Genomic DNA, 24,892 nt, shown 5'->3' on the forward strand with positions numbered 1-24,892 from the left:
CTGCGCGCTGGGACCTGGCCCAGCAATGGTCGAGAGGTGCTCGCTGACAGGAGGACCCGCGGGCTCACTGATCGCGTGCTCGTCGTGTGCATTTTGACTTGCCATGGCGGTGTTGATTTTTTAATGATGATGCGGCGGATTAGCAGCAGGTAAACTGACGCGTAATCTGCGCATGATTTGGGCATGATGAGTCATGAGTGAGTGATTCGACTGGTTTCTGTTTGGATTTTCGATGACGTGTGAATTATTGTTTTTAGGTTGCCCAAACAATTCTTCATGGATCGACGGACTTCAGCCTTCAGGAAAGCAACTTGTCGTGCAACTGCTTCTAGACTGAACTTTCCTTGCATTTCATTTTTCATCTGTATTTCTCCTTTGTTTAAATGAGATATTTTTCTCTGCCCTTTGCTCTGCATAGATGAGTTCTTATCCCTGCAATCTGCGGTAAACTGTGTACCTTCTTCCTCTCTTTGAATTAACAATGTTCAAGCTCCTGTCACTGTTTTTTCAAAAAACAAAATTATGGGATGATTTCAATTTGGCGCACATATTATCATTGCAGGGGCATATCTTATGGCTTATTGCAGTAAATAGAAGTCGGCCCGTGTGGAATTTTGGATTTTTTTTTTGTGTGTGTCAAAATGTTTTTAGTTGGTTAGTAACTTAGTATTCCATTAGTTTCAAATTATAGTTTACATTGTTTTTTTTCAAAATTAAACTTATCTGACACCAACATCTTCAATATCAAATTAGTTTCATTGAATCTAACATTAAATACATCTACATAATGTACTTATTTAGTGTTGTAGTTGTTATTATATATTTATATTTTTTCTATATATTTGGTCAACTCTACATAAATATTATATTAAGCTATAGTGTGTAATATTATTTTAGTATGGAAAAATCCATTTTACTGCCCTCAACAATTTACACTGTCAACTTACTCCCTGAACAAAACTGAGGCTCAATTTATTTGCCCAAACTATTTTAATTTGTCTAATCTACCTCTACTGAGATTTATCTTTTTTATTCTCTCTTACAATATAATTTTAACATCATATTTTGTAACATTACCTATAATATAATGCCCTATGCTAGAAAATATATTAATTTTTTATGAATATTTTTCATTCTGAATTGTATCTCCGTGATAATTTTCATGTTAAATGTTTCCGACATATGAAAACAACCATGAAATTTTTTAATATATTATTTAACACATAGGGCATCATGTTCTATATAAACTTGCAAAATTTGAATGTAAAAAAAGAGAAATATCATAAGAGGGTAGATTGGACTAATTGAAACTGTCGAACCAATAAATTGAGCCTAAATTTTGCTCGGAGGATTAAGTGCACAAAGTGAATTGGTGAGAGGAGTAAATTGGACGACCTACAAATATAATTGATACGGTAGCGACTAGCTAAGACATGATGCATCTCTATTTAGCAGGTTTGAAAAATGCTGGCGTATATATGATTGAAACAATACAGGTGTTTACAACGGTGATAGAAAAGCACTTGTTTTACAGGGCCCAAATAAAAACACGATGCGTACAGGGCCCAACAGTTTCAGAGCCCAGGCTCATCGGCACCGGGCGGCCCACCGCTACTATGCCTAATGGCAGGCAGCAATTACCAGCAGCGGCAGCTTGTAAGCGCATCACCACCCCATCGCCGTCTCTTCCACCGCCGATCCCCCACCCCGCGCCAGCCACCTCTATGGCCGCCGGCGGAGGCGGAGGTGGGGACATCGGCGCCGACTCGGAGCGGCGCCTCAAGAAGGCCATGGACAAGCTCTACCACTTCCCGAAGCCCAAGCCCAGCGGCTCCAAGCCTTCCTCCTCGTCGGCCCCGGCTCCAAGGTTTTGCCCTACCCTTTCGCTCGCCTCTCCCGTGCGTCTTTCTCTCTCCATCTGACTGTGGCTTTGACGTGCGTTTGATCTGATCTGGCGCGGCAGCTCCGGGAGGCCTGTGGGGAAGGCAGCGGCGGAGGCGGCGAGGAGGTTCGGGGTGGTGCGCGGGTCGCGGCTCCCGCCGCAGATGGCGGCCATGTCGGCGATCTCGCCGCCGCCGCCGTGCCGCCCCTGGGACCGCGCCGACCTCATGCGCCGGCTCGGGTCATTCAAGGCGATGACCTGGTTCGCCAAGCCCAAGGTACAGACACATTTGCACAGTACTATTTAGCTTTGTGCTGCTTGTTGGATTGATGGTATTCAGGTGGGCACCTGCCACTGAATTTTTTGTAAACCTTTTACTCCTCTTTGGAGACGTCGCATATTTTGTAACTGAATGATGAATACTGAGCTAACTTTTTTGGGTACCAAATGAGCTGTTCACCGCATTTTTTTGCTTAGTACTCCCTCCGTCCTCAAATATAAGTCATTCTGGGATTTAAAATTTGTCCTCAAATGTAAGTCATTCTAGGTTGAGAGTGGATCCAACCATCTTAATTGTGCATCGTTTTCGGGTCTTTCCCAATAGAAAGATGTGCATGCAACCATGTAGGGGGAGGTACATGTGGGGGAGGTGCATGGAAAAAGGCATGCTAGTTTAATTAGCACATTCCCAATGCTTAATAATTAGGGGTAGAAGAGTGCTTAATAATTAGGGGTGGAAGAGTCTTTTCTACACAACCATAATCTGCTCTAAAAACTCTAGAATGACTTACTTTCGAGGACGGAGGGAGTAAACTAGTTAAAATGCAAATGAAGGTTTGGGATGTTCTGTAATTTTGTGGATTGGTCAGAGTATGTATATTGTATTGTGGGTAAAGGATTTGTAAGAGCAGAGTGAGTAATTGTGTACTGATGTAGCATTGCCGCTGATGATCGTGCATTCAGGTGGTTTGTATTGGCGGTTGATAACTAGTTGCTTTTTCCAGGTTATTAGTCCAGTTAACTGTGCTAGAAGAGGATGGACTAATATTGAGCCAGATGTTATAACATGTGAAGCTTGTGGCGCCCGGCTCCTGTTCTCCACTCCTTCCTCGTGGACAACACAGCAAGGTCTGCATCTATGCTGAGTCTATGACTAAAGAAGACATCCGTGTGTGCTTTTCTCATATGAAATACACACATCTGTGAATTTATGTCGACAAACTAGAAGTCCTTAACGTCTGTGATGATTAATTGAACGATTATAACACATTCCATTTTCATCTGTAAGAGAGCATATAGGCTTCATTTACCTGCTTGATATGACATCTCTGTTTATATTCACTTCACTTTTATTTATCGGGAGCTGTGTTTTATGCAGTTGAAAAGGCTGCTGCTGTTTTCAGCCTGAAGTTGGACACTGGACATAAACTTCTATGCCCATGGATTGATAATATATGTGATGAATCACTTGCCTTATTCCCACCGACGCCTCCACCTGTTTTAGTTGAGAACTACTATGAGTGTTTCTCCTCTCTGCTGCGACTTTTAGCACTTCCTAGAATTTCGTGCTCTTCTCTGGAGATGATGAAAAAGAGGAGTCCACAGCTAGAGCAGTTCCTATCAGAACCATCCTCTTCATCAGTTGTCCTCAAAGGGCGATTTGTGCTTACTGAAGACTCTACAATTAAGGATTTGGATGATGCTTTTCAAGATGCTGACACATACTATCAGGTGATTTTCTTTTTCATCTATGTGTGGAGGTGCTGTGAGAATTTTCTTTATATGTTCTATACATGAGACGCATGCTGAAACAGAATAAGGTCTGAACTGCATGTTTAAGAACTTAATTATATCTGTAGCAAGCTTATTTGTTGGTTTTGTTGGAATTAGATTATTTTATCTAGATAGACATTGACCCTTGGTCTTTGCGTATTTGCCCCTATTTTGACCGTTGGCTAGGGGTAAAATTGCGTTGACTTGTGAATAGTAAAGGCAAAATAACAAAGTCAAAAAAATGAGGGCAAAACCACAATTGCACTTCGAAGCAGGGGGCAAGAACACCAAAAACCTTCCATATTCGTTCATGTAGATATCTGTATTCCTTTACAATCTTTTTTTTAATGATTTTTCAATGCTGCATCAAATCATTCAACTCTCTTCCAACTTAACACTTAATTTTGTAGCAGGCACTGAAGATAATAAGTTTATGTGGATGGGAGCCCCGCCTACTTCCTTATGCTATTGACTGTGGAACTGAGTCTCATTCGGATGCCAGCTCTACCCCTAAATTGGCCCAACCACATCAAATAAGTAAGACTATGGAGGATCGGGTCATACTTTACTCACCTAATGATGCTAATGGTGCCCGAGCATCTGCAGATGCTAATCAAGAAGATCAGCATTATGATCCATTGTCAGCTGTTTTGGATTGCCAATTCTGCGGAGCATGTGTTGCCTTGTGGCCTTTTTATCTTGTAGAACGACCTCTTCAACTCTTTAAGCTGGTTTCAGATTCTAATGGACAAGATGATAAGGATAATGGACATGCCAATGTAGTCAGTGGAGTAGGACTTTCAAAGGATGCAAACATTGGCTTTAATTTCACCATTGCTGGTGGTCCTCCACCAACTAGACAGAGTTTCCGACCAAAGGTTTCATTTCCTGTTGTTAGTCGACATTTGAAAGCCGACTTGAACTACCGTGGGAATTTGCTTTCCTCTGGAAGTGATAGCCACATGGTTCCTGTTGCTTCGGAGACTTCAGGTTCCATGAAACGGAAAAGAAGCACAGATCAGCCTGATTTGTTGGAAGGTGATACCGATGATGTTGATACATCCCCCATAGGAGCAAAGCCACACCAGCCTGGGGATAATTCTGAAAAGAGCATACCAAACTCAGAAGTGGGGAATGGACAGGAACAAGGTGGTTCACATTCAGATACAGATAAGAATATTAATATGGATGGAGCTTCCAATGAAAAACAACCAGAATCAAGTTCTCCTTCAAGAAAAAGTATAACAAGCACAGATGCGGCACTTGATCAACATGGATCCGAACCTAGATTTCCATCAGTTCAGGGTACAAACGAAGAACCTTCTAATGGAGCAACCCTGGCAGAGACACATGCCAACAATTCCAGGCCAACTGAGCTCAGCACGGTAACAAAATCATTAGCCAACAAGGAAAAAGGTGCATATGGGCCATCAGGTAAATAAGTCATTTCTTTGTAGTTGTCACAATTGTAAGGGATTGAAGTCACTAAACAAGTAGTAATGTGAAATTGAAGGGGATGGGAAAAAAAGGCTGATAGTACAAGTAACTTGATAGCGGTCTGTTAGCCTAACTCAAGGTTCAAAAAACGTTATTAAATGTCATTTAGCCTAACGCCCTAACTTCATATTGCTGTAACTTTCTGAATATAATTAGCATATGCAAAGGAAAAAAGTGTTTAGCACAAACTGCCCTTATGGTGCTGAGTTTTCTTTCTTGAGGCATAATTTTTTTATTTCTTACTACTGTCTTAAAGAATTAGACTGAAGGTTCTGCATGTTTACCATGTTTGCCATTGTTTTCAATCTAGTTATGTAATGTAATGAAAATTCTTCATCAGTGTCCACAGTTCTTAATCGCGAATTTTCGCTTTCTGTGACAGAAAAACAAGGATTATATGACAGAATGAATGAGTTTGATCCTATCAAGCAGCACCGGACATTCTGCCCTTGGGTTTCCCCTGATGACAGCAAATCCTTGCCTGGATGGAGGCTGACTCTCGCAGCATTACTTACTCAGGACAAAAGATCTGATGGGGACTCGCGAGGGGAGGTTCAGATTGGCCTTCTGGATGAGGTAGGCTCCTTCCATTGAATCATGCCTTGTATTCCATTAATCATGCCTTGTATCACTAGAACATACCTCATAGTTGGTTTTCTATGGTTCAGGAGGATGACCCTCTTACATCTGTTAGAAAGCTTTTCATGACACCACCTCCGAAAAGGCGGAGGATACAGCCATCAGAGAAGAGCTGAGAACTGCATCCACTTGTTCGAAAAGCTGGGGGTCAAACTCAAACAGTTAATCATACCAAGGCACAAAAGCAGAAAGCCATATGAATTGAAAGTTGGAAAAATTTCCACTGATATTTGTGCGACGTACAGATGCTTCCGGGCAGATGCACGGAAAGGATTCGTGACTTGATCAACTGTTCCAGAGCGATACTGCCAAAACCATTGAGCTTCCACTTCTCATTGTGGTGGTTTGAAAATGTAGAAGTTGCTTACCTCTTCCCCGTTTGAAACCACCTTCGCTGGGCATACACACCGTGATTTTGTAGCTTAGTAATGTTGTTATATTGCATTCGTTATTATATTGCTGCACAAACGCCTGTAAACTGTTAAACCCTGGAAGAATTTTGATATGTGAAACTATTTTGACGCCTCGCTGATTCACTTGTGACTGAAACATCTGATATGCGTGAAGTACAGAATCCTCCAGTTTGTAAAAGGGTCTGGCAGCGGCACTGCCGTGCATGTGTCTAACTGTTTCGAGCGAAACAAAATGCTTGCGCTGTGCCCCCAATGGCTTCCTGACGCGAATTGCGTGCGGCTGCATAACGAGTACTGGCAACATGCCAAATCGTGTTGGGTGATTGGTGTCTGATCAGGGGCCGCTATTTGGCGATCGCGCGCCGCGGCAAGGAAGCGGCGAACGAGCGCTGTGGGTAGCAAGCAGCGCATGTGCAGCCCTAGTAAGTAGCAGCGAATATCATTTGACCGTTAGTTCCATGCTTACTCTGCCTTCTACCTTTTTCTTTTTCGGATTTGACCGTTGGTTCCGTGCTTACTCTGCCTTCTACATTTTTCTTTTTCGGGACAGCGGGTGTGTGGGTGAGTAAAATGGGCGGGGGGTTTCACATACATATGAAATGTAGAACATTGAGAAAATAGAAACAAAAAGGTCCCAAATATTTAATTAAAATGTGGAACAATTCTCCAGAATCTCATGCTCGGGCGTACAGGGGGTGAATTTTTTTTAAATAAAGGAAAAAACTGATTGGCTGTTGTTCTCGAACATGGAATAAACAATGCGTCCATAATATTTATCCAATAAGGTCATCTTTTTTTGTAACCATAAATCTGCACACCACCATCTTCACTTATAGAACTCGATGGTCACGCTCTGAAAAATTTTTGGAAATGAAAATGTGACTCTTGTGCTCAACTGTTATATATAATAAGTTTGCAAACTGAACAGAAAAAAAGATATTCATAGATGAACTTACATGCATGTTTAATATATTTTTGATCTCGAGAAGAGTTTCGTACTTTTCGTTGCATGGGTGTGTCAGCAAGTAGTAGGATATGCATTCACGCAGTGGTTTTGCATCTTCCTGTGCGAGAGAAAAAACACAAAATTCTATTTAAGATATTTTCTACATTAGAAAAGAGAACCTATGAACTCTGGTTTATAGTTCTCAAAAACTTTGAACTCTGAAGCTATAAACTTTATGTCACAGTAAGGGGAGTTTCGTATTAGTTTGAAAAACTTTTGAACCTAAGGCTATGAAATTTTTACTATGACATTAATAAATTTTTTTAGCTTCCCACAAAACTTTGAAATACGAACCTATGAACTTTTGCAGCTCCAAAAAAAAACTTTGGAAAACAAAACCATGAACTTTGTAGTACCACAGTAATCAAGTTTTTGCAGCCATAGAAACTTTGAAAAATGAAAAACTATGAACATTGTAGTAGCACAATAATAGACTCCCCTGGTCCCCCCCCCCCCAAAAAACTTTGGAAAACTGAAAACATTAAACTTTGTACTAGCACACTAGTAAAACTGCTATAGCCCCCCCTCCCCCCCCCACCTCACCCCCCCCCCCCACACACACCCCCTCCCCCCACAGACAAACAACAAGAAAAAAGAAAACTTTGAAATCTAAAACTATGAGCTTTGTACTAGCACATAATTACATTTTGCTGATCCGGAAAACTTTGCAGTTCTTAAAACTTTGCAGTAACGGCTGCAGGATTTTTGTACTAGCGCATTTGAAAAATGGTTATTGTAAAAACACATGTTCAGAGCATCTTGACTTTATACACAATGAGCAGAAAAGGCATTGACAAGACAAATCAGTAAACCTTCAACTAAAATATTTTCAATGACATGCTTTATACAGTAAATTCAAAAACTTTATACTATTGGATTGAAAAATTTATACTAAAATATTTTCAACTTTATGCAAGCATATTATAGACTTTGTACACCTGGATTGAAAACTTTGCAAATACAAAAACTTTGAAAGCACATGTTAGGGGCTTTTTAGTAAAAATTTATCTGAGGGCAAATTTGAAACTTCATATATAAATAAATGTGCACAATCCAAAACTTTTAAGTAAATGCCTATAAATCTTTGAGACTGGATATGAAAAACTTTCAAATTATTAAAGTCCAGCTTCAGCATCATTTGAAAAAACTTTGCGATCACAACTGACCAACTTGAATCCAGAGCATTGAATAAAAAATTCTACATAGTTCAGTAAAAACATTGAATCCAAAACATTGAATCAAAAAATTGTATTATAATCAAAATTTGGATTATCGGAACATTGAATCTAGAAAAATGGTAGAAAGCCATAAATTTGAATCCAGAAAACTTAACAACTTGAAGATGGAAACAAACCTTTTAAATAGACACAGAAAAACTTTCTAAAAAAACTTAGCAAAATTTGGAGACATATCAGAAAAATTTATATAGAGCAACTTTGAAGATATACATTTATAAACTTTGTACACCACTAACTTTAAAACCACAATCAGAAAACTTTGTACATGGTTTAGTAAAACTTTGTAATGGTATACTTAAAACTTTTAAATACATATAATTTTTTTACTAGCAAGTTATCTATTGGAGAATGATGAGATTATTACATATATAATTCCTTGGGAGTTTGTTGTGGCATGAAAAAAATTTGGGTACTTAATTACATGGCAAAAAATAGCTACCTGACTAATGCTTGCATGAAGTGGCTAGTAGGGCATAAAACTTCCAAAATGAAGTTGTATAAAAACTGATGGCTGAAGTATCGGGAAGAAGGCATTCAAAGAAAAGAAAAAGATCCCTACATAGCAAAAAGTGGGTGCCTGACCAATGCTTGCAACAAGTGACCAGTAACACATAAGTCGTATAGGCTCACTAGGGGTTACCGGTTTCCTAGAATAGCTCACTAGGGCTTAAAAGTTTTTCTGGTGAAAGTTAAGCATAAGTGTCTTGCCAAAAAAGAATATTCGAAAACAGACAGGATTAAAGTCGTGACGCTGAAAAAAAATTGGTTGTACATTTTGCTAGTGATAGGGAGGGCCCTTGCCTATGCTGTAGAACTTAAACTACTAACAATTGACTGAACATAACAGATTAGATATCTTTTACTATTTTTGTGCATTCTGAATGAGAAAGATCTCTCATCTATACGACACTAGGAGATAGAGAGCACACACCAGTCTCACACACAACACAGACCAGGCAGTGGCCTAATTCATCAGAGTTGGTGGAGAGCAAATAAGATGAAAGGGACAGGAAAACCCTCCCTCTAAGGTAGTTAGAAAACCCCTCTCAGTGTCATGTCCCTCTCCAACAAAACTATTTGCATTTGCATGTCAATCCGTCCTTACATACATGTAGTGCAGGGGGGGCAAAAAATCCTCTGCAGTAAACTGCAGAGGCAATGTGCCACTGCCACGTGGACCCAAATTGCAATCAGGGTCTTCAATTAATGGCAAATACCCAACTACCAACTGGTGCAGCTAGCAACAGAATGAATACTTGAAACACCCATAACCATTGGATAGCTCAAACAGCTTATTGAGCAAAGCGTATAGAAAAATGATATGTTTAGATGGCCACATGATATACATCATATATAAATATTGAAATGAATTCCCTTTGTTCTCTATAAACTAGTGATGCATCATTAATATATTGTGTATGTTCCAAATTCATGATATGGTAGCTAGAAAACAGTAGAACATTTTAACTGCTGATCACACCAGAATCTAAGCTTAGGCGCATCAGTTGGAAAACAATTGTATTTGAATTGATTCCTTAACTACCTGAACTAGTGTAAGAATGCTATCTGCAAGAATAAGATAGATACGGCATCAGAATCTTTGCAGTAACCATATTGCGTGGAACACAGGTAATAGCAAGTAGGGCCCCACAGAGAACTACAGAAACTTGATATGAATAAAAAATGATCCCCAGGGCCTCCTAAAAAGAGCATATCCATTGTAGAAAACGCAGAAATCTCAAATGCAGAAAATGATGCTCAGCCTTGTCTCAATCTTTTCTCATTGTCTCGGCCCAAGACTCGGTATCTGATTAATAAAACTTTGTAGTTCCAAAAACTTTCAAACCTGGCACTATAAACTCTGTACTACCACATCAGCAAACTTTTAGTTCCAAAAACCTTTTCAGATATAAGACTATGAACCTTCTAACATATTTAACTAGAACATTTGAACGCTTTATCCTCCGTAGGTCCAAAACTTTATAGGCAGTTACTTTTAAGTAAATAAGAACATCAAACCTACCAAGAAAATAAAACCTTCCATGGAGAAAGCACTATCTGATTGAGAGATTAGCAATACATTTAATAGCTCAACTTATGAGAACCGCTCACAAAACCTGATAATACCATAATTTAATCAAGCTCATCCCAGTCAGTGAGTTTAGGCAAAATCTTAGGCAGATGCAAAAAAAGGGCTCGTAGATAAAAAAAATAGTGGGCTCAGGGTCCTTGACTCCTTAACATTCTTGTTCAGTTTAAGTTGGGCGATGGTGTTATGTAGGTGCGGGGCAACTGAACCACACAAACACCCTCCTCTATTTTATTTTCTGTTTTTAGTACATTTATCTGGACACAGATAGCAAGTCATATTACTAGTTTGTATTGCTATTCAAAAAGAGTCCGGAGAAATAGGCGGTCCCCATTAAAACTATTTCTGCTAACATGAAATTTCGAAATGTTCTGCTTCCCCTACTGCTCATTCCTTGCACATGTCACATGTGCAGACTATAAGTCTTCTCTGTATTTTTTCCTCTCTCAACCATGTAGTCGAATCAAAATAAAGTAGATGTACAAAAACTGACCAAACCTCGAATGGCAAGCTCTGCGTGTAGCATGAAAAATTTCACACCTAAAATCCTACGAAACTACCTGACATGAATTCCAATCAAAAAAGTAAGAACCCCGCGAGGAAGGGGGGACAAACCTGCGAATGGAGTGCAGGTCCCTGCGCACGGAGTCGTCCCTCCCTTCGCAACGTGCTCCCTTGACGAAAGATGAATCACCCCCAGGCCGCTGGAGAAAATCACGCACGGGAGTGCGCCACCCTCGCTCCCGGCGCGCCTCCCCTTGGTGAGGACAAATCGCCGGGCGACGAGATCGACGCGTGAACCCGCCCTCACTCCCGATGCGTCTCCCCCTTCGGCGAGAACGACCACAAATCGCCAGCGAAGAGAACGACGAGCCCCCCTCGCTGCCGCGCGCCTCCCTCTCGGCAATAACGAATCGCCGACGTGACCTCACTCTCGTCGTGACTTCCGCTCGATGAGGACGAATCGGCGGCCGACAAGGATGATGCTGCGTGCGCCGAGATTGAAGTCGGTAGTTGGCGCTTGACGAGGGCGAACGCGGCGAGCCACTCTCCCAGGACGAACGTGCGAGGGTCCCCTCCTCTCTCGGCCCGGCTCTGATCCCGCACGGCGAGGAAGGAAATCGCCGACCGGCGAGAACCTCAACGCGGCAGCGAGATTGAGCGTGGCGCGTCTGATTTTGGGGGGTGGTGAAAAATATCGGGACACTGAAGGGGCGGATTGGAATCGGAATTGGTAACGGACGGCAGGCAGGGGGAGTAAAAACGTCACGGAATTCAAAAAATAGAAGTGGGAATGGACAACAACGCGACACAGATACCGAAAAAAGAAAGTGGAGTAGAGGGCGTGGACTGATATGGGCCGTTCGCTGCGATGGGTGCCGGCGAACGAACGCCAACTAAGAAATTCGGTCTGATCATGTGTGTCCCTTAATCCTTTTGCCCGTTCAGACAGCTCGAGTAACGGAACCCTAGGCTAGATGTTGGGCCAAAGGCTGTCCCTGTCCCGGGCTGAGCGAAACTAGATATTTGGGCCGGTCTAGCTAGAAGTTTTTTTTTCCCAACCGGACACCCCAAACCGGAGCACTCCGGTTCCGGTAAACCGGACCGGTTGGACCGGTTACCGGTAGAAACCGGTCAAATTCAAATTTGAATTCAAAAAACTCAGTTCAACCGGTTCGTACCGGTATACCGGTCGGTTTGACCGGTTTACCGGCCGGTTTGACCGGTTTGAATTCAAATCCAAATTTAAAATCGCATGTGTAAACGGTTTGGACCGGTATACCGGCCGGTTTGACCGGTTTATCAAGTGGGCCTTAATGGGCCGTCTCATTTTTTTCCTTTTCTTTTTTGTTTTAACTTTAAATGCCCGAAAAGTATGTTAAACGAACGAATTTTTGAGAAAATTTGACACTATTAGATTCGTCGCACCTTGAAGTATTTTTAGGAATCTTTTGGGAATTTTTCATTTTTTTGAATTTAAATTTGAATTTTGAATTTGGGCCGGTTTGGTACCGGCCCAAACCGGAACCGGACCGGTTTCCACCGGTAAGGGGAACCGTCATCGCAAAAAATGAGCGAAGTGATTCGTACCGTTGCGGATGACGACGGTTTTGGGTTGGCCGATTCGGCGATTCCTGATATTGCTTTGAATGCAATAAGATGTGAAGAGGAAAGGATTGTTTCGCAAGTAATAGGAGTACATCTGACATGAAAATGGATGAGGGCCTATCTTCGTTTTGCCGATGCAAATTAAACGGACATATATCTAAAGATAACATCTAGGCATTGCACGATAATGCGATTGCTTACTTGATGATAATCCAACAACAAGTCCATTTAGTTAGGTACTGGCCTGTACATGGATCTCTACCTACTTGCTGATCAAGATTCAAGAATAATGTGTTGACGGCTGCATGCTCACGGGTCACATGTATGCGGTCAAAACTCAAAAGACCTCGGCTTGTGAATAGATCTATCTAGATTCCGGGGTTGTAACGAAGATTTGAATCCCAGCAAAAAAAAAAGACATAAAATTTGAATCCTCGAAAAAAAAAGATTTGGATGGGGGTATACAGACAAGAGCATTGATGGTAGCAATCAAGAACATCATTACTATGATATACGATAAACATCGGATTAGTACACAGCCAGCTAGCTAGTAAATATTCGGGGCTCAGAGAGATTTGGATAAGGATCGGATAAGAAGTAATTACTAGGAATTGGTAGTATTATCCTAACAAAACTACTCCGATGATGTACTGTGGATAGGACGTACTCCTAGGATAAGGATATCGGTACAGGAGTCCGAGTAATACATGTGGATAAAAACATTTAGCAGATCGTGTAATGCTAATCGGATTGTAATCAAGATCAACACCTGGCTCTCTTCTTCTTGCCGATCAAGATTAACATTTACAGCTCGCAACGGTTTACACCTGCGGTCAAAAATCCCCCGACGTGTGAATAGCTCTCTAGATATCCTCCCTGCCCGAAACTCCTGCCCCGAGCCACTGCGCCGCAGGCCCTCACCTCCGTCCGGTCCCACGCGCCAGCCTCCCCCAGCCCCTAATCACCCAACGGTAACACGGGGGGGGGGGGGGGGGGGGTTAACCACCTGGCCCCCCGTCCGTCCCGAACTCCCGATAACGGGACAAGCACACACGCCGCCTGGCGACCAGGAACTCGGGCGCGGCGCGGCGGCACCCCCTCACGCGCCGCGCGCCTATAAAGGCCGCCGGGGCGAACCCGCCGCCAACCACCTGCCCCCCAAATCCCCAATCGCGCATCGCAGAGCGCCGCGTCCTCCAGCGCCCACGCCTCGTCGTCTAGCCTAGTTCCAAAAGTAACCCGCACCTCGCCGGCCGCAGCCGAGCCGTCTCGCTCTCTGAGGACTGCGCGAGGGGCCCCCACCGCCGGCGAGCAAGATGATCTCCGCCGACGCGGCCCGCAACGTCGTGGGCATCATCGGTAAGTTGTAGTTCGGTTCGATTGGGACCTTCTAGGGGGGCGATCCAAGTACCCAAACGCTGGATCGATCGACGGCGGGGGCTGGGGTTTGGTTTGGTTTGGTTCGATTTCGCCGGGTCGGCGGCTCACGAGTGGTTTTGCTTTGGTTGCAGGCAATGTCATCTCCTTCGGCCTCTTCCTCTCCCCAGTGTAAGCCCCCCTTCCCCGCGCCGCGCCGCGCGCATCCGCCTCCGACGAGCTAGGTGGTTCTGGGTAGGGTTTTGTTCGTGCTGACGGTGAGGCGGCGGCGCCCGCATTTGCGCCCGCGTGTTGTGTGCAGGCCGACCTTCTATCGGATCTGCAAGGCCAAGGATGTGGAGGAGTTCAAGGCGGACCCCTACCTGGCGACGCTGCTCAACTGCATGCTCTGGGTCTTCTACGGCCTCCCCATCGTCCACCCCAACAGCATCCTCGTCGTCACCATCAACGGCATCGGGCTCGTCATCGAGGCCGCGTACCTCACCATCTTCTTCATCTACAGCGACAGCAAGAAGCGCGTGAGTGCCGCGATCCTGCGTATCATGCTTTTCCCCCCCCTCTATCGATCCGATCGATCTGGTTTCGAGTTTGATTCGTGTGCCTCAATTCGCGTGTGCAGAAAAGGGCGTTCGCCGTCCTGGCCGTGGAGATTGTGTTCATGGTCATCGTGGTGGTCTCGGTGCTCCTGACCGCGCACACCCACGACAAGCGCTCCATGATCGTCGGCATCCTCTGCGTCATCTTCGGCGCGATGATGTACGCCTCCCCGCTCACCGTCATGGTACGTGAACGAACATCCATCCGATTCTGCCTCTCCCTCATTGTGCGGAATGTAGTGGTGTGTTTGAATCCGTCTCCTGCCTGATTTTGCTGCTTAATTGCGTGGATAATATTTGCCGTTGCCGGTTAAATCGATCAGGGTGCAATAATTAGGCATATCTCTGTGAGTGCTTATCTGCATGGGTTTTGGGGCCCACATGTCGGTGGAAGTTTAGCTAATTTTTTATCGATATGGATAGGAGTTACTAGTACAGCTCTGATACTGTTGGGGGGAGATATCGAGGTATGAGTGCCTAATTTGGTTGGGGGCCGCTGCTGGTGTTGTAATTGTAAAGGATGCGTGTGCCTAATCTGGTATACATGGTCACTGGCTGGTGGGTTCAGCAAGGATTTGGTGGACCTGCTTGCCAGTGAAATGTTTGTCTGCTGATTGGATTGGCTCAGGGGTTTCCAGTTCAGGTTATTTTGGGCTTGTTGTTCTGGAACATGCAAAAATATGTTTACACATCTTCTCCAGGTTATGTGCGTAAGCTATAGCGTTAGTTGATTGCTAACTGGTCAGGAGTTCACATCACCTTTAAAACTTGTTGCATGATCTAGACACGAGTGGATTTGGTAGGGATTTTGCAGGCTACACAGGGCATCCAAGTGTGAGTCATCAGGTTGTAGTTAGTTGATATATGCATGTACTAGCAGCAAAGATTAGTTTTTTTTTCTTCCGAAAAGCTTAGATTAGTTGTTTGTCTCTGAAGAAGAGATGGGAAAGCCAATTTCGTTTAAAATCTCTAAAAGTTGCATTGAACTGCCTTTTTGAAGCTTAAACTATCGTGTCAAATCTTTGCTCTCTGGGTATAAAACAACGTGCCCCTGCTTAGAGTCAAATTGTCTCTGTATTCCTGGACAAGGGACACCTCGTGATCTTTCAGAAGATGGTTTCCTTTGGTGTTGGGTAAAAAAGGCTATTGTCTCTACCGGATAGATCAGCCAGCAGCCTACGTGGTGCGTGCCCGTTCATCTGGTGTCCTTGCATTCCATATAGGGTCTCTGTCTTTGTTGTGCACATTGGATTGAGCAAACCAAACTTGTTCTGTTGCGCTCACCAAACTCGCGTTGTGCTGAGGTGACGGGTTTGGAACGAAAGGAACCGATTGGCGGTTACCTTCCGTCGCAAACGTGTGCAGGTTAGTGGTTCGATTGGCAGTTACCTTTCATCACAAACGTATGCGGGGTAGTGGTTGTGCCTGATACTACATGGATTTGGGATTCCCTGGATGGAAGCTGAGTACATGTGCTGTGCTAGCTTTTCGTGATCCTTCTCTTTGCCAAACTTTTGTGAAGCCGTCACGTTGCAGATAAAAGGAAGGTACAGTGGCGGCCACTATCAGTATGCTGCCGGTACCTTCTCGTGGTCACCGTTACCTGTGTGTTCCACAGCACCCCGTGTTGAAACATACCGAACACTAGTTGCAGATACATGTGGTTGTTATACTATGTTTATGGATGGATGTCATCTTTCGAACTCTGAACTGACGACGAGTTTTTGTGCAGGGGAACGTTATCAGGACCAAGAGCGTTGAGTACATGCCCTTCTCCCTGTCGCTCGTGAGCTTCCTCAACGGCGTCTGCTGGACGGCCTACGCCCTCATCCGCTTCGACCTATACGTCACGGTCAGCACCTTTCTATCTAATCTTCCATGAATTAGGAGTATTTTTGAATTGGATCTCTCATTTTTCGAGACACATCCAAGTTGAACTCGAACCTCTGATGACCTTAAATTTGATTTTGTTTGTCCTGCTTGTGCCCGCAAAATAATGCAGATCCCCAACGCCCTCGGCGCCTTCTTCGGCCTGGTCCAGCTGATCCTCTACTCCTGCTACTACAAGACCACCCCCAAGAAGGAGAAGAACGTGGAGCTGCCCACCGTCGTCTCGGGCAACGTCCGCGGCGGCGCCGGCGCCGGCGGCAACGTCTCCGTCACCGTCGAGCGATAGATGAGAGGAAGCGGCAGGTAGCCGCCGGCGACCGTCGAGGAAGAACTCGACGAGACGTGGTTTAGTACTCTAGTCCCTGTAGTAGTAGTTTTTGCCTTGGTGTTGAGTCGTGGTTTGCTCGCTCCTCCGGCCGGATGATGGTTCAGTAGTGAGTGCTAGTTTTGCCCGGTGTGTCGTGCCATGAACAGTTAATGTGTATCCATATTCGCCGATTGAGATAATGACAATCACGTCCGATTGCTGCCTCTAATCCTGGTTCCCAATTGGCTGTTCGATTCTTCAGTGTGACACAGATTCAGATCATCCTGTTGAAATTATGAATCGCGTTTTACTCGCCCCATGGTTTTTTTTTTGGTGGTGACTCTTTCGTCCGCCAGAGTTGGCGAAAAGGAGACGGGGGTGCACTTTGGTATGGTCAGAGGTCGGCAGCTGCTGGCACGCCCTGGAGGGGAGGAGATAGCGATGCCTTGTTGGCGCTCGCTGTGACGCGGCCACGTTGCGCAACAGATTCTGTGGTCTCATCGTCCTGTTTCGGGAAAGTTGTGCTTTCGGGTCAATTTGGAGTTTTGGATAGATGAACGAACCTACCGCGGCGAAAAGATGATCAATTTGGATTGATCAACGTAACTTACCTGGCAATGGCAAAGAATATAGTCAATCTGGATAAATGGTGATGAAGGACCTGTCTCTGTCGAAAGGGATATAGGCGTGTGGGTGGAGCGCGGACAATGAGCAGTACGGGATGATGGTATCCGGGATGTGGGTGGCTCCCTCCGCTTGCGTGCACTATACATTGTAAACAAATCATGCAAGCTAAGCTCTATGTTTTGCAAAGGGAATCATCTGCTGCTACTACAGCTTTGTCAGCATTTTGTCACCAACTTGGTACGCACACCTTGCTCAGAATTCATAACGTGTCATTGCCGTCTCTCGTTTAGCGATGCCTATATCAGGTGACGCTGGGATACAGCTACTTCATAACAGCTTTTCCTACAGTGCAAAGCTCATGTGTGTTGCAGGTAGGGACATAGTACTGAACAACCGAGGTACTATGTAAAACCGTCTTTTCGGCAGAGAAACGTGAGTAGCAGTTGCGGATTCAGAGGCACGCCAAGCATACATGACACACACAAGGTGCGGACATCAGGTACAACATGACAAACAGAAGCTCCTCGACCTCGCCAAGCTAATAACCAACCTCACATGATACGGGTAGGTACAACATCTCATTCTAATGTTGGAACACAAAACTGGCTCTACTCGCTCTTCCTGGAAGAAAAAAGAATGCTAAAAAGAACAGGAAACCGACTTGCTTAATCTTGCACGGCTCATAGAGAATCTACCAACAAAATTGTGCATCAGTTGTACTCGGCATCGTACGGTACTATATACTGCGTGGGTCACCAGCGACGACCTGTTGGGCAGGCCTGCGTTTTATGCAATTTTTGTAACACCACGAGTCGACCAGTAGCTTGTGACAGGTCTTCCAGCCCATAGGTTTGCAGAGTGCGTCCGTTGCTCTTGATTGGCGCCATTGTTTTTCTTCTCTTTTTTTTTCTCGAAAGACTTGTTTTTTTCTTCTTCTATAAAGATCCAAAGAAACTACAAGGTTACACGGCAAGGTTTCAGAAGCACTTGATTAGGCATTCAGTTAAAAATTGTTCCGCTAAACAAAAAGAACTTCCAATTCATATCTTTTCTTCTTGCCTTGTTCTTCGCAAGATTCAGTAGCCATTTTGTTTGTGATATTGTCTGCTAATTCTTCATGTGGAGATTTTACGTTCAAACTAAAACCTTGCATGTAGAAAATGCTACAGTACTAGTTCAGTTTTGGTGGAAATTTGACTCTCCCTGTTTCTCTGAAACTTAACAATTTTTTTAATTACACAATACAACTCAGACACTCACACCCCTATTGTCGACGGGAACGTCCCCTATCACTGAATGCACAACGACATTAAATTCTAGAAAATTCACTCTTATGGGGAGTCGAACGCAGGATCTCAGGTGCTACCGAGACTTTTGTAACCACTAGACTACGTGCTCTTTAACAGTTGACACTCTGATGGTGCAAATTCGAAATTTTGCCAACAACAAAAAAAGAACAGCCAGCTAGGACACAAAAATGGCCCATATACTTCTTTCACGTCACATCGGCCTGGCCCAACTTGCACTAGTGGCAAACTCTGTAGAACCCAGCCCATTCCGGCATTCTCGGCGTTCTTTCCTCTTCGCAATGTTGGTTCGCGTCTACTACACCACGAGATGACAACCATGATCTCGGCGGCGGCGGCGGCGACGGCAGCGGCCTGCTAGGCTACTGACCTATCCTGCTATCCAGGGAATTCGCTGCGCAACGCAGACGCCGGAGGTCCTCTTGGTAGAGTCTACTTTCCCTATTTCTTTATCTCCTTTGATTCGGGACCAAATTTGTACTTGTGGGAATGTAAAGCAGCGATTCTTAATTAGCTTGGTAAACTATCATATCGTGGGGGTGTTCCCTCCTTTCCCCTGGTTGCTTTAATAATTCCAGCCTCTGGAATGTGCACGTAGTGGTAGTGTGCATTGTTCCATGGAGTTTGTTGGACCCATGAAGGGAAGGTGTTCGTGGAAATGCCAGAATGGGACGTTTACTTGAAGTTCTATGTTAGGCTCTGCCAAATTGCCATGCTAGTTTCTATGCTTCATGCATAATGATGAATGGGGTGATTGGTTCCCAACAGCCGATCGCCATAGGTTTGATGATGTTAACCTCGCCATAAGTACTTTGCTTGTTAGTTTAGTGTGTTATAAAACCACTTTGCAATCTCTAATAATCTAGTGTGAGGAATTAATGCATATCATAAAAGATCTTATGTTAATGACCTTTGGCTATTGTTTGCATACTGATCTACTCAAGAAACTATGCCTATATCTTGTTATTTTATTTGCCAAGATTTATTCAGCCACGTTGCCTTTCTCAATTTTGTGCACCAATTATATTATTGCCATTAACACACAAACCTAGGACTTGTGCTCTTTAGAAGCAGATAAGCACTCCATTTTGATACTTCCCGATCGCTGCAGATGGCATTATCTTGTCAACTGACAATTCTGTATACTCTGTAAGTCAACTGACTTTCTTCTTTGTTTCTTTCTTTGTCCTCACACTAGCATCAAGCCGCTGTGAGATGGACATCTTTTATCAGTGCAAAGAGATCCTGAAGATCCAGAAGTTTCGACGTATAGCGTCTTACGCTGGATTTTACTGCTTCAGTACCCTCGTTACCTATGCCTACACGAGCAACACGTATGTCACAGCTGAATCACCTCCCTTGCACATGTTTACAGAATCTCCACGCATCTTGTTCTTTCCTGACAATATTTCCTGTTTGAGCTTATTGTAGGACAAGAGCTGGGATTTCTAGAGCTGACCAGTATTATGCTTCCTACCCTGCTGGCACTGAGTTACTTACTGATACTGCAAAGGTATGGATATATATGGACACACTGAAATTTGTTGCCATTGCCTATGACCACGAAGTTATGCAAGTTCAAATAGTATGTTGATGTCAGAATTGTTAATGTCAGAATTGTTGATTTTGTTTCTTCCCTGTATCAAATGATCGCTTAGGGAGCGTTAATGATTGATCTCATCTGGTGCTTCACAGCTTTACAAGGCAGCATTAGGTAATTGTTTCGAAATAGATGACTGGGGCCCAATAGAATTCTCGATCATGACAAAGCATTTTGACCGGCAAGGCAAACCACCATATGCCTACCATTCTGTAAGTTGTTGGCCTCTTGTCTTTCCTAGTTTCATTTAGTGTGTCCTATTCTCATACTTAGCATTCACATGTTTTTTATTTTTATGGAGAAAAGCTCCTTTTTCCATGTTTATCTGAATATTCTTCCTGCACTATATGTATGCCTTATATTTACCTCTACTTTTTATCAGCAATACATGGCGCACCTCCTCTCACATGGGCAGCTCGATGGAAGTGGTTGAACTCATGATGCTTTTAGTTGAAATTTGTGAGGCTCAACTATAGTACTGTAATGCCGGCACCATCAGTAAATTGAGGTTTCATTGGATCTTAAAAGAAACAGAGAAGATCATGTTGAATTAATAATGCCCAATTCAACCATTGATGTTGCCCTTTCTGCCGTTGGATAATGCCTCTTTGGTTCTCGATCAATGCATATTACATTAGTTCGTGAGCTGTTGCCTGATGGAACTCGATGGTACACGCTGTGGTGCGAGTTGTACGTGCACCTGAATCCTCAGCAGAAATGGCACCTTGCGGTTGTTTTGGTATGATCTTTGAAACTCCAACACGTGGCTCTCGTGGTGCCATTGTGCAGCGCACGTGTGGCCTAGGAAACCACCTGTTAAAGGTGGGCCATCCGTTGAAACATATATGGACAACACAGCAAACGCAAACTCGTTTTAAGCCTCAAACTTGGCAGTAATTTGGGAATTCACGGGATAAACTCGAGCAATGGCCTTCTACATTTTACTTTTCACTTTTCACCGAGAAATCTCTACCTACGATTTCCGCACCAAAAGAAGGCAGGAGAGCGTGGCCACGTCATCAAAAAAAAATCGTGCCCGTCCATCCGACGAACAACGGCCGGCGGCTGGCCGAGGCCACGCCCTGCCGGCTCCTCGTAGCGCAGGCCCGAGGCTCCTCGCGCCCCGCCGCGCGCCGCGCGGGCCCGCCACCGGCCCGAGCTCCGGCCGCCTGGTCACGGCTCCCCGGAGCCGGATCTGACAGCCGCAGGAGAGAGAGATAGAGGGAGAGGGAGAGGAGGGAGAGAAAGGGAGGCCAGATGCCGAGGCCCGTACGCCGCCGCCGCGAGCTCGTCGCCGTCGCCCGTGGCCCCACTGAGCTCGAGGCCGTGTGGACCGAGCTCGAGGCCACGCCGCCGCGCCACGCAGGCCGAGCTCGAGGCCACGCCGCCGCAAAGGAAGGGGGCGCGGCCTCGTGCCGCCACCGCCGCTACCTCCATGGCCAGAGAGGGAGGCGCTGGCCGGGAGGGAGGAGACGCCGCGCCCCGCGCGGATCCTGCCGTGAGGAAGCTCCAGGGCCGCGTCCAGGTGCCCTCGAGGCTGCCGCCGCCGCCATGGCCCCGCGCGGACCCGCCATGGCCGCCAGGCGCCAGCGGCCGCTGCCCCTCCAGCTAGAATCGCTCCGGCCACAGCCCTCTTCTGCTCGGCAACGACGGGGAAGAGGAAGAAATCGGCGCCGAAGCCGAGGAGCTCGCCACCGCTACTCTCCTTTTCAGCTCGGCTCGAGGCCGAGCGCCGCCACGCTCGCCTCTGCACGCCGGAGCCACGAGCCGCCACAGCCTGGCCCTCCATCGCCAGAGCTGAGGCCGCTGCCAGACGCCATCGCGCTACCCCCTGCTCCCTCCGCCTTGCCCTGTGCCGCCGGCACATCCCCCCTCCGCTTTGCTCTCTCCCTTCGCCTCGTTCTCCCTCTCTCTTTTCTCTCTCTCGCGCGCGGACAGAACAGAGGGGCCGTAAGCCCATGAACGTGAGGTAGAGCAGAGGATAAGCCGGCCACGTCAACGTGACCAATGGGAGCACGCCACCCGGATGCAGGTGAGGTTAACCCCCTTCAGGCTTGCCTCACGTGAACCACACTCAGCAACGCGAGTTCACAGAATGGTTCACGAGCGGGTCCACAGAACAGTACCGGCCAGTCAAAGGCTCAGAGGCAATGACCGTCAGCAACACATGGACCATTTCTCATTTGACTCTAACTTGTGACTACAGCAGCCAATTAATCACAAATCCTTTGGAATTTCCATGTAAAATCAGCGCGCTTATTGTGTTAGGAATTAAAATAATGTTCAGAGTATTTGTGGAAAGACAAATCGAACAGCTTTTGCTCCCTTTCTATTTTTGTTGCAATTATTTAAATTCATTAGATTCTTGCAATACGCCATATATTTGAGTTCACTTTACTCACAATAATTTAAATTACTTAAATATATACCACAATCAATTCAAATGTACCTTTAAAAAATTGGACATTTAAATTTGTTTGCGTATGCAAAAAAAACAATTCACTTGATAAGGTCCACAAATTCACATAGTAATCATCAAGTGCCTTATCTTATAAACATTTGTTCAAATGTAGGCAAAATTTACGAATTACTTAAGTAAATTTTACTTAACACTATTTAGTAGAACATGAGTGCTTAGCATATGAATAGGTTTTTCTATACCTATTAATCTTTTTCTTTTATGAATAAATCTGCAGAAACTAATTGTATAGTAAACCAATAAATAAATAATATATATTACGTCTTATCTAAGTACCTTAAAAAGTACATCTGTCTACATACAATTATTTTTACTCTATGCACGAAATAAAGTCTACATCAAATATAATACCACATCGTAATACAGGCCCCGCCACCGCCATGATGTTCATATGAACAAATACTATGACTACATTCTAAATATTCCATTTTTGCCCTTCTATGCATTATTTAATTAGAACAAATTCTAAATACATTCTATAAATTCATCCAAATGCATACAAATTAACCAAAGCTATTCTTCCTATAATTGGAACACCGAAATGTCTTCAAATAAAAAAGTGCTCGATATAAAAGTTGCCCGAAATCCAAAGTGCTTCTACAATTCATTTATAAAAATAGCTATACAACCGCACGCGAAGAAAAAAATCAAGCATATCACGGGTACATCCACTGGCCGCCGCGAGGTTTCTAGTGTACTGCAGAGTCCAACAGGAAAAACATGACGAACACAAGCAACATGTGCACGAAAGTTAGCAAATCGATCTAGCAAAAAAAAAACCAGCACAACGCCATGGGCGTCGGGTCGATCGAGCACGGACCGCGCCGCCATTGACGCCGATCGGTTGGGAGCGGCAGCGCGTGCCTAGCTAGCCCTCTTGTACCTTGTACGCCAGGGCGGCCTCGTCGACGTCGCGCGCGGAGCGGCAGAGCAGCGCGCCCGCGCCCGGCGCCGCCTTGCCGCCGCGGGGCGGGGGCGCGGGCGCGGCCGGGAGCCGCCGGCCGAAGCTGTCGTAGTGGATGGCGCCGGGGAAGTCGAGCGGTTTACACCGCTCCCCCATCAGGATCGCCCGCCGCCACAGGCCGCCCTCTTCCCCGCCGGAGTCGTCGCCGGAGTACTCCTGGTGGTCGTCATCGGCCGGCAGGAGCTGCCTGCGGTCGCGGCGCGGGCGCGGCCGCCGCGCGCGGAGGAGGCGGCGCGTCGCGCGCGAGACGCAGCGGGCGCAGGCGGCCACGGCGCTGGACACCTTGCTGAGTAGGCCCGGCATGGGCGGTGGCGGTAGTCGGTGGTGGTGTGGACTGTGGACGCTCGCCTGGTTGTGGCTGTAGTAGGCGGCTGTAGCCTGTAGGCAGAGATCATCAAGTGGGGCAGGAGACTGGAATTGAAAATCTATATTTTTCTCTGGGTCCTTATGTATTGATAAAGAAGGCTTGAAATTACTTGAATGTCTTCTTGGAAAACGAGAATCCAAAATCGTGCCAATTTATAAATGACAAGCATTAAATATAGACGTTGCAGAACTTGACAAAGAAAAAAAAGGCTACAATAAACAAAAGCAAGAAAATACAGTAGGCGTGGTGTAGATATAGTATTATCCTTTTGCAAAATCTTCTAGGGATCCTACTATATGTTAAATTGGAACACGGAATGATGCATTTATTGTACAACTTTCTTAAGATACTATGCGAAATATTGGCAGCGCCTTCAAAAATTAGCTATCATCTGGTTTGCTACCAATCATCTAACAAAAGTTAGGCATGTTTGTATTACTTCGAAATGTATTTTCCATGGCAGTGAAACGGTCACACTGATTTTTTTACTTAATATAAACCTTGTTTAGTTCGCGAAAATGAGTACTGTAGCACTTTTAATGTTATTTAACAATTAATATTAAATCATGAATTAAATAAATTTAAAAGATTCATCTTGTCGTTTACAGTTAAACTATATAACTAATTATTTTTTCTAATTGCATTTAATGCTCCATGTATATGTTCAAAGATTCTATATGATGAGTACTATAGAAAAAATTTTGGGAACTAAACATGGCCATGCTGTCGGAA

General features: G+C 44.9%; 4 protein-coding genes and 1 long non-coding RNA gene across 8 annotated transcripts; 3 read left to right on the plus strand and 2 right to left on the minus strand.

The window, feature by feature from the left end:
* Positions 1-1,588: 1,588 nt before the first annotated feature.
* On the plus strand, positions 1,589-6,327 carry LOC120707336. Of its 4 annotated transcripts, none has more exons than XM_039992212.1 (7): positions 1,589-1,867; positions 1,964-2,159; positions 2,887-3,010; positions 3,261-3,613; positions 4,066-5,089; positions 5,535-5,728; positions 5,821-6,327. In XM_039992212.1, exons 1-7 carry the CDS (start codon positions 1,617-1,619, stop codon positions 5,905-5,907), a joined length of 2,229 nt encoding a protein of 742 aa, XP_039848146.1. In that variant the 5' UTR covers positions 1,589-1,616; the 3' UTR covers positions 5,908-6,327. The 4 variants fall into 4 exon arrangements, with proteins under 4 accessions (XP_039848146.1, XP_039848148.1, XP_039848147.1 ...); XM_039992214.1 differs by having other exon boundaries at positions 4,066-5,071; XM_039992213.1 differs by having other exon boundaries at positions 4,069-5,089.
* Positions 6,328-7,003: 676 nt separating this feature from the next.
* On the minus strand, positions 7,004-11,739 carry LOC120710663. Its single transcript, XR_005689975.1, has 3 exons — positions 11,153-11,739; positions 7,161-7,268; positions 7,004-7,057 (listed from the first exon to the last, which is right to left on the minus strand). It is a non-coding gene; the product is annotated as an uncharacterized LOC120710663 (long non-coding RNA).
* A 2,063-nt stretch (positions 11,740-13,802) lies between these two features.
* On the plus strand, positions 13,803-17,045 carry LOC120707337 (bidirectional sugar transporter SWEET6b-like). Its single transcript, XM_039992217.1, has 6 exons — positions 13,803-14,005; positions 14,158-14,194; positions 14,325-14,541; positions 14,643-14,804; positions 16,352-16,471; positions 16,622-17,045. The coding sequence occupies exons 1-6, from the start codon at positions 13,963-13,965 to the stop codon at positions 16,793-16,795; spliced, it is 753 nt and encodes a 250-aa protein (XP_039848151.1). The 5' UTR covers positions 13,803-13,962; the 3' UTR covers positions 16,796-17,045.
* Positions 17,046-18,991: 1,946 nt separating this feature from the next.
* On the plus strand, positions 18,992-20,992 carry LOC120707340. The gene is made up of 5 exons (XM_039992220.1): positions 18,992-19,175; positions 19,949-20,084; positions 20,182-20,263; positions 20,446-20,562; positions 20,733-20,992. The coding sequence occupies exons 2-5, from the start codon at positions 19,966-19,968 to the stop codon at positions 20,781-20,783; spliced, it is 369 nt and encodes a 122-aa protein (XP_039848154.1). The 5' UTR covers positions 18,992-19,175; positions 19,949-19,965; the 3' UTR covers positions 20,784-20,992.
* A 2,379-nt stretch (positions 20,993-23,371) lies between these two features.
* LOC120707338 lies at positions 23,372-24,177 on the minus strand. The gene has a single exon (XM_039992218.1). It carries the CDS (start codon positions 24,094-24,096, stop codon positions 23,698-23,700), a length of 399 nt encoding a protein of 132 aa, XP_039848152.1. The 5' UTR covers positions 24,097-24,177; the 3' UTR covers positions 23,372-23,697.
* Positions 24,178-24,892: the final 715 nt, after the last annotated feature.

This window comes from Panicum virgatum, chromosome 5K (genome assembly GCF_016808335.1).
Source record: "Panicum virgatum strain AP13 chromosome 5K, P.virgatum_v5, whole genome shotgun sequence".
NCBI classification, from domain to species: Eukaryota; Viridiplantae; Streptophyta; class Magnoliopsida; order Poales; family Poaceae; genus Panicum; species Panicum virgatum.

Bases quoted from the DNA above. Each gene is read 5' to 3' on its own strand.
- LOC120707337 (XM_039992217.1), top strand. From the start codon at position 13,963: ATGATCTCCGCCGACGCGGCCCGCAACGTCGTGGGCATCATCG. The intron at 14,006-14,157 runs GTAAGTTGTAGT...CTTTGGTTGCAG, and splicing joins CAACGTCGTGGGCATCATCG to GCAATGTCATCTCCTTCGGC. The intron at 14,195-14,324 runs GTAAGCCCCCCT...TGTTGTGTGCAG, and splicing joins GGCCTCTTCCTCTCCCCAGT to GCCGACCTTCTATCGGATCT.
- LOC120707338 (XM_039992218.1), bottom strand. From the start codon at position 24,096: ATGCCGGGCCTACTCAGCAAGGTGTCCAGCGCCGTGGCCGCCTGCGCC.
- LOC120707340 (XM_039992220.1), top strand. From the start codon at position 19,966: ATGGACATCTTTTATCAGTGCAAAGAGATCCTGAAGATCCAGAAGTTT. The intron at 20,264-20,445 runs GTATGGATATAT...GGTGCTTCACAG, and splicing joins TACTTACTGATACTGCAAAG to CTTTACAAGGCAGCATTAGG. The intron at 20,563-20,732 runs GTAAGTTGTTGG...ACTTTTTATCAG, and splicing joins CACCATATGCCTACCATTCT to CAATACATGGCGCACCTCCT.
- LOC120707336 (XM_039992212.1), top strand. From the start codon at position 1,617: ATGCCTAATGGCAGGCAGCAATTACCAGCAGCGGCAGCTTGTAAGCGC. The intron at 2,160-2,886 runs GTACAGACACAT...TGCTTTTTCCAG, and splicing joins CCTGGTTCGCCAAGCCCAAG to GTTATTAGTCCAGTTAACTG. The intron at 3,011-3,260 runs GTCTGCATCTAT...TGTTTTATGCAG, and splicing joins CTCGTGGACAACACAGCAAG to TTGAAAAGGCTGCTGCTGTT.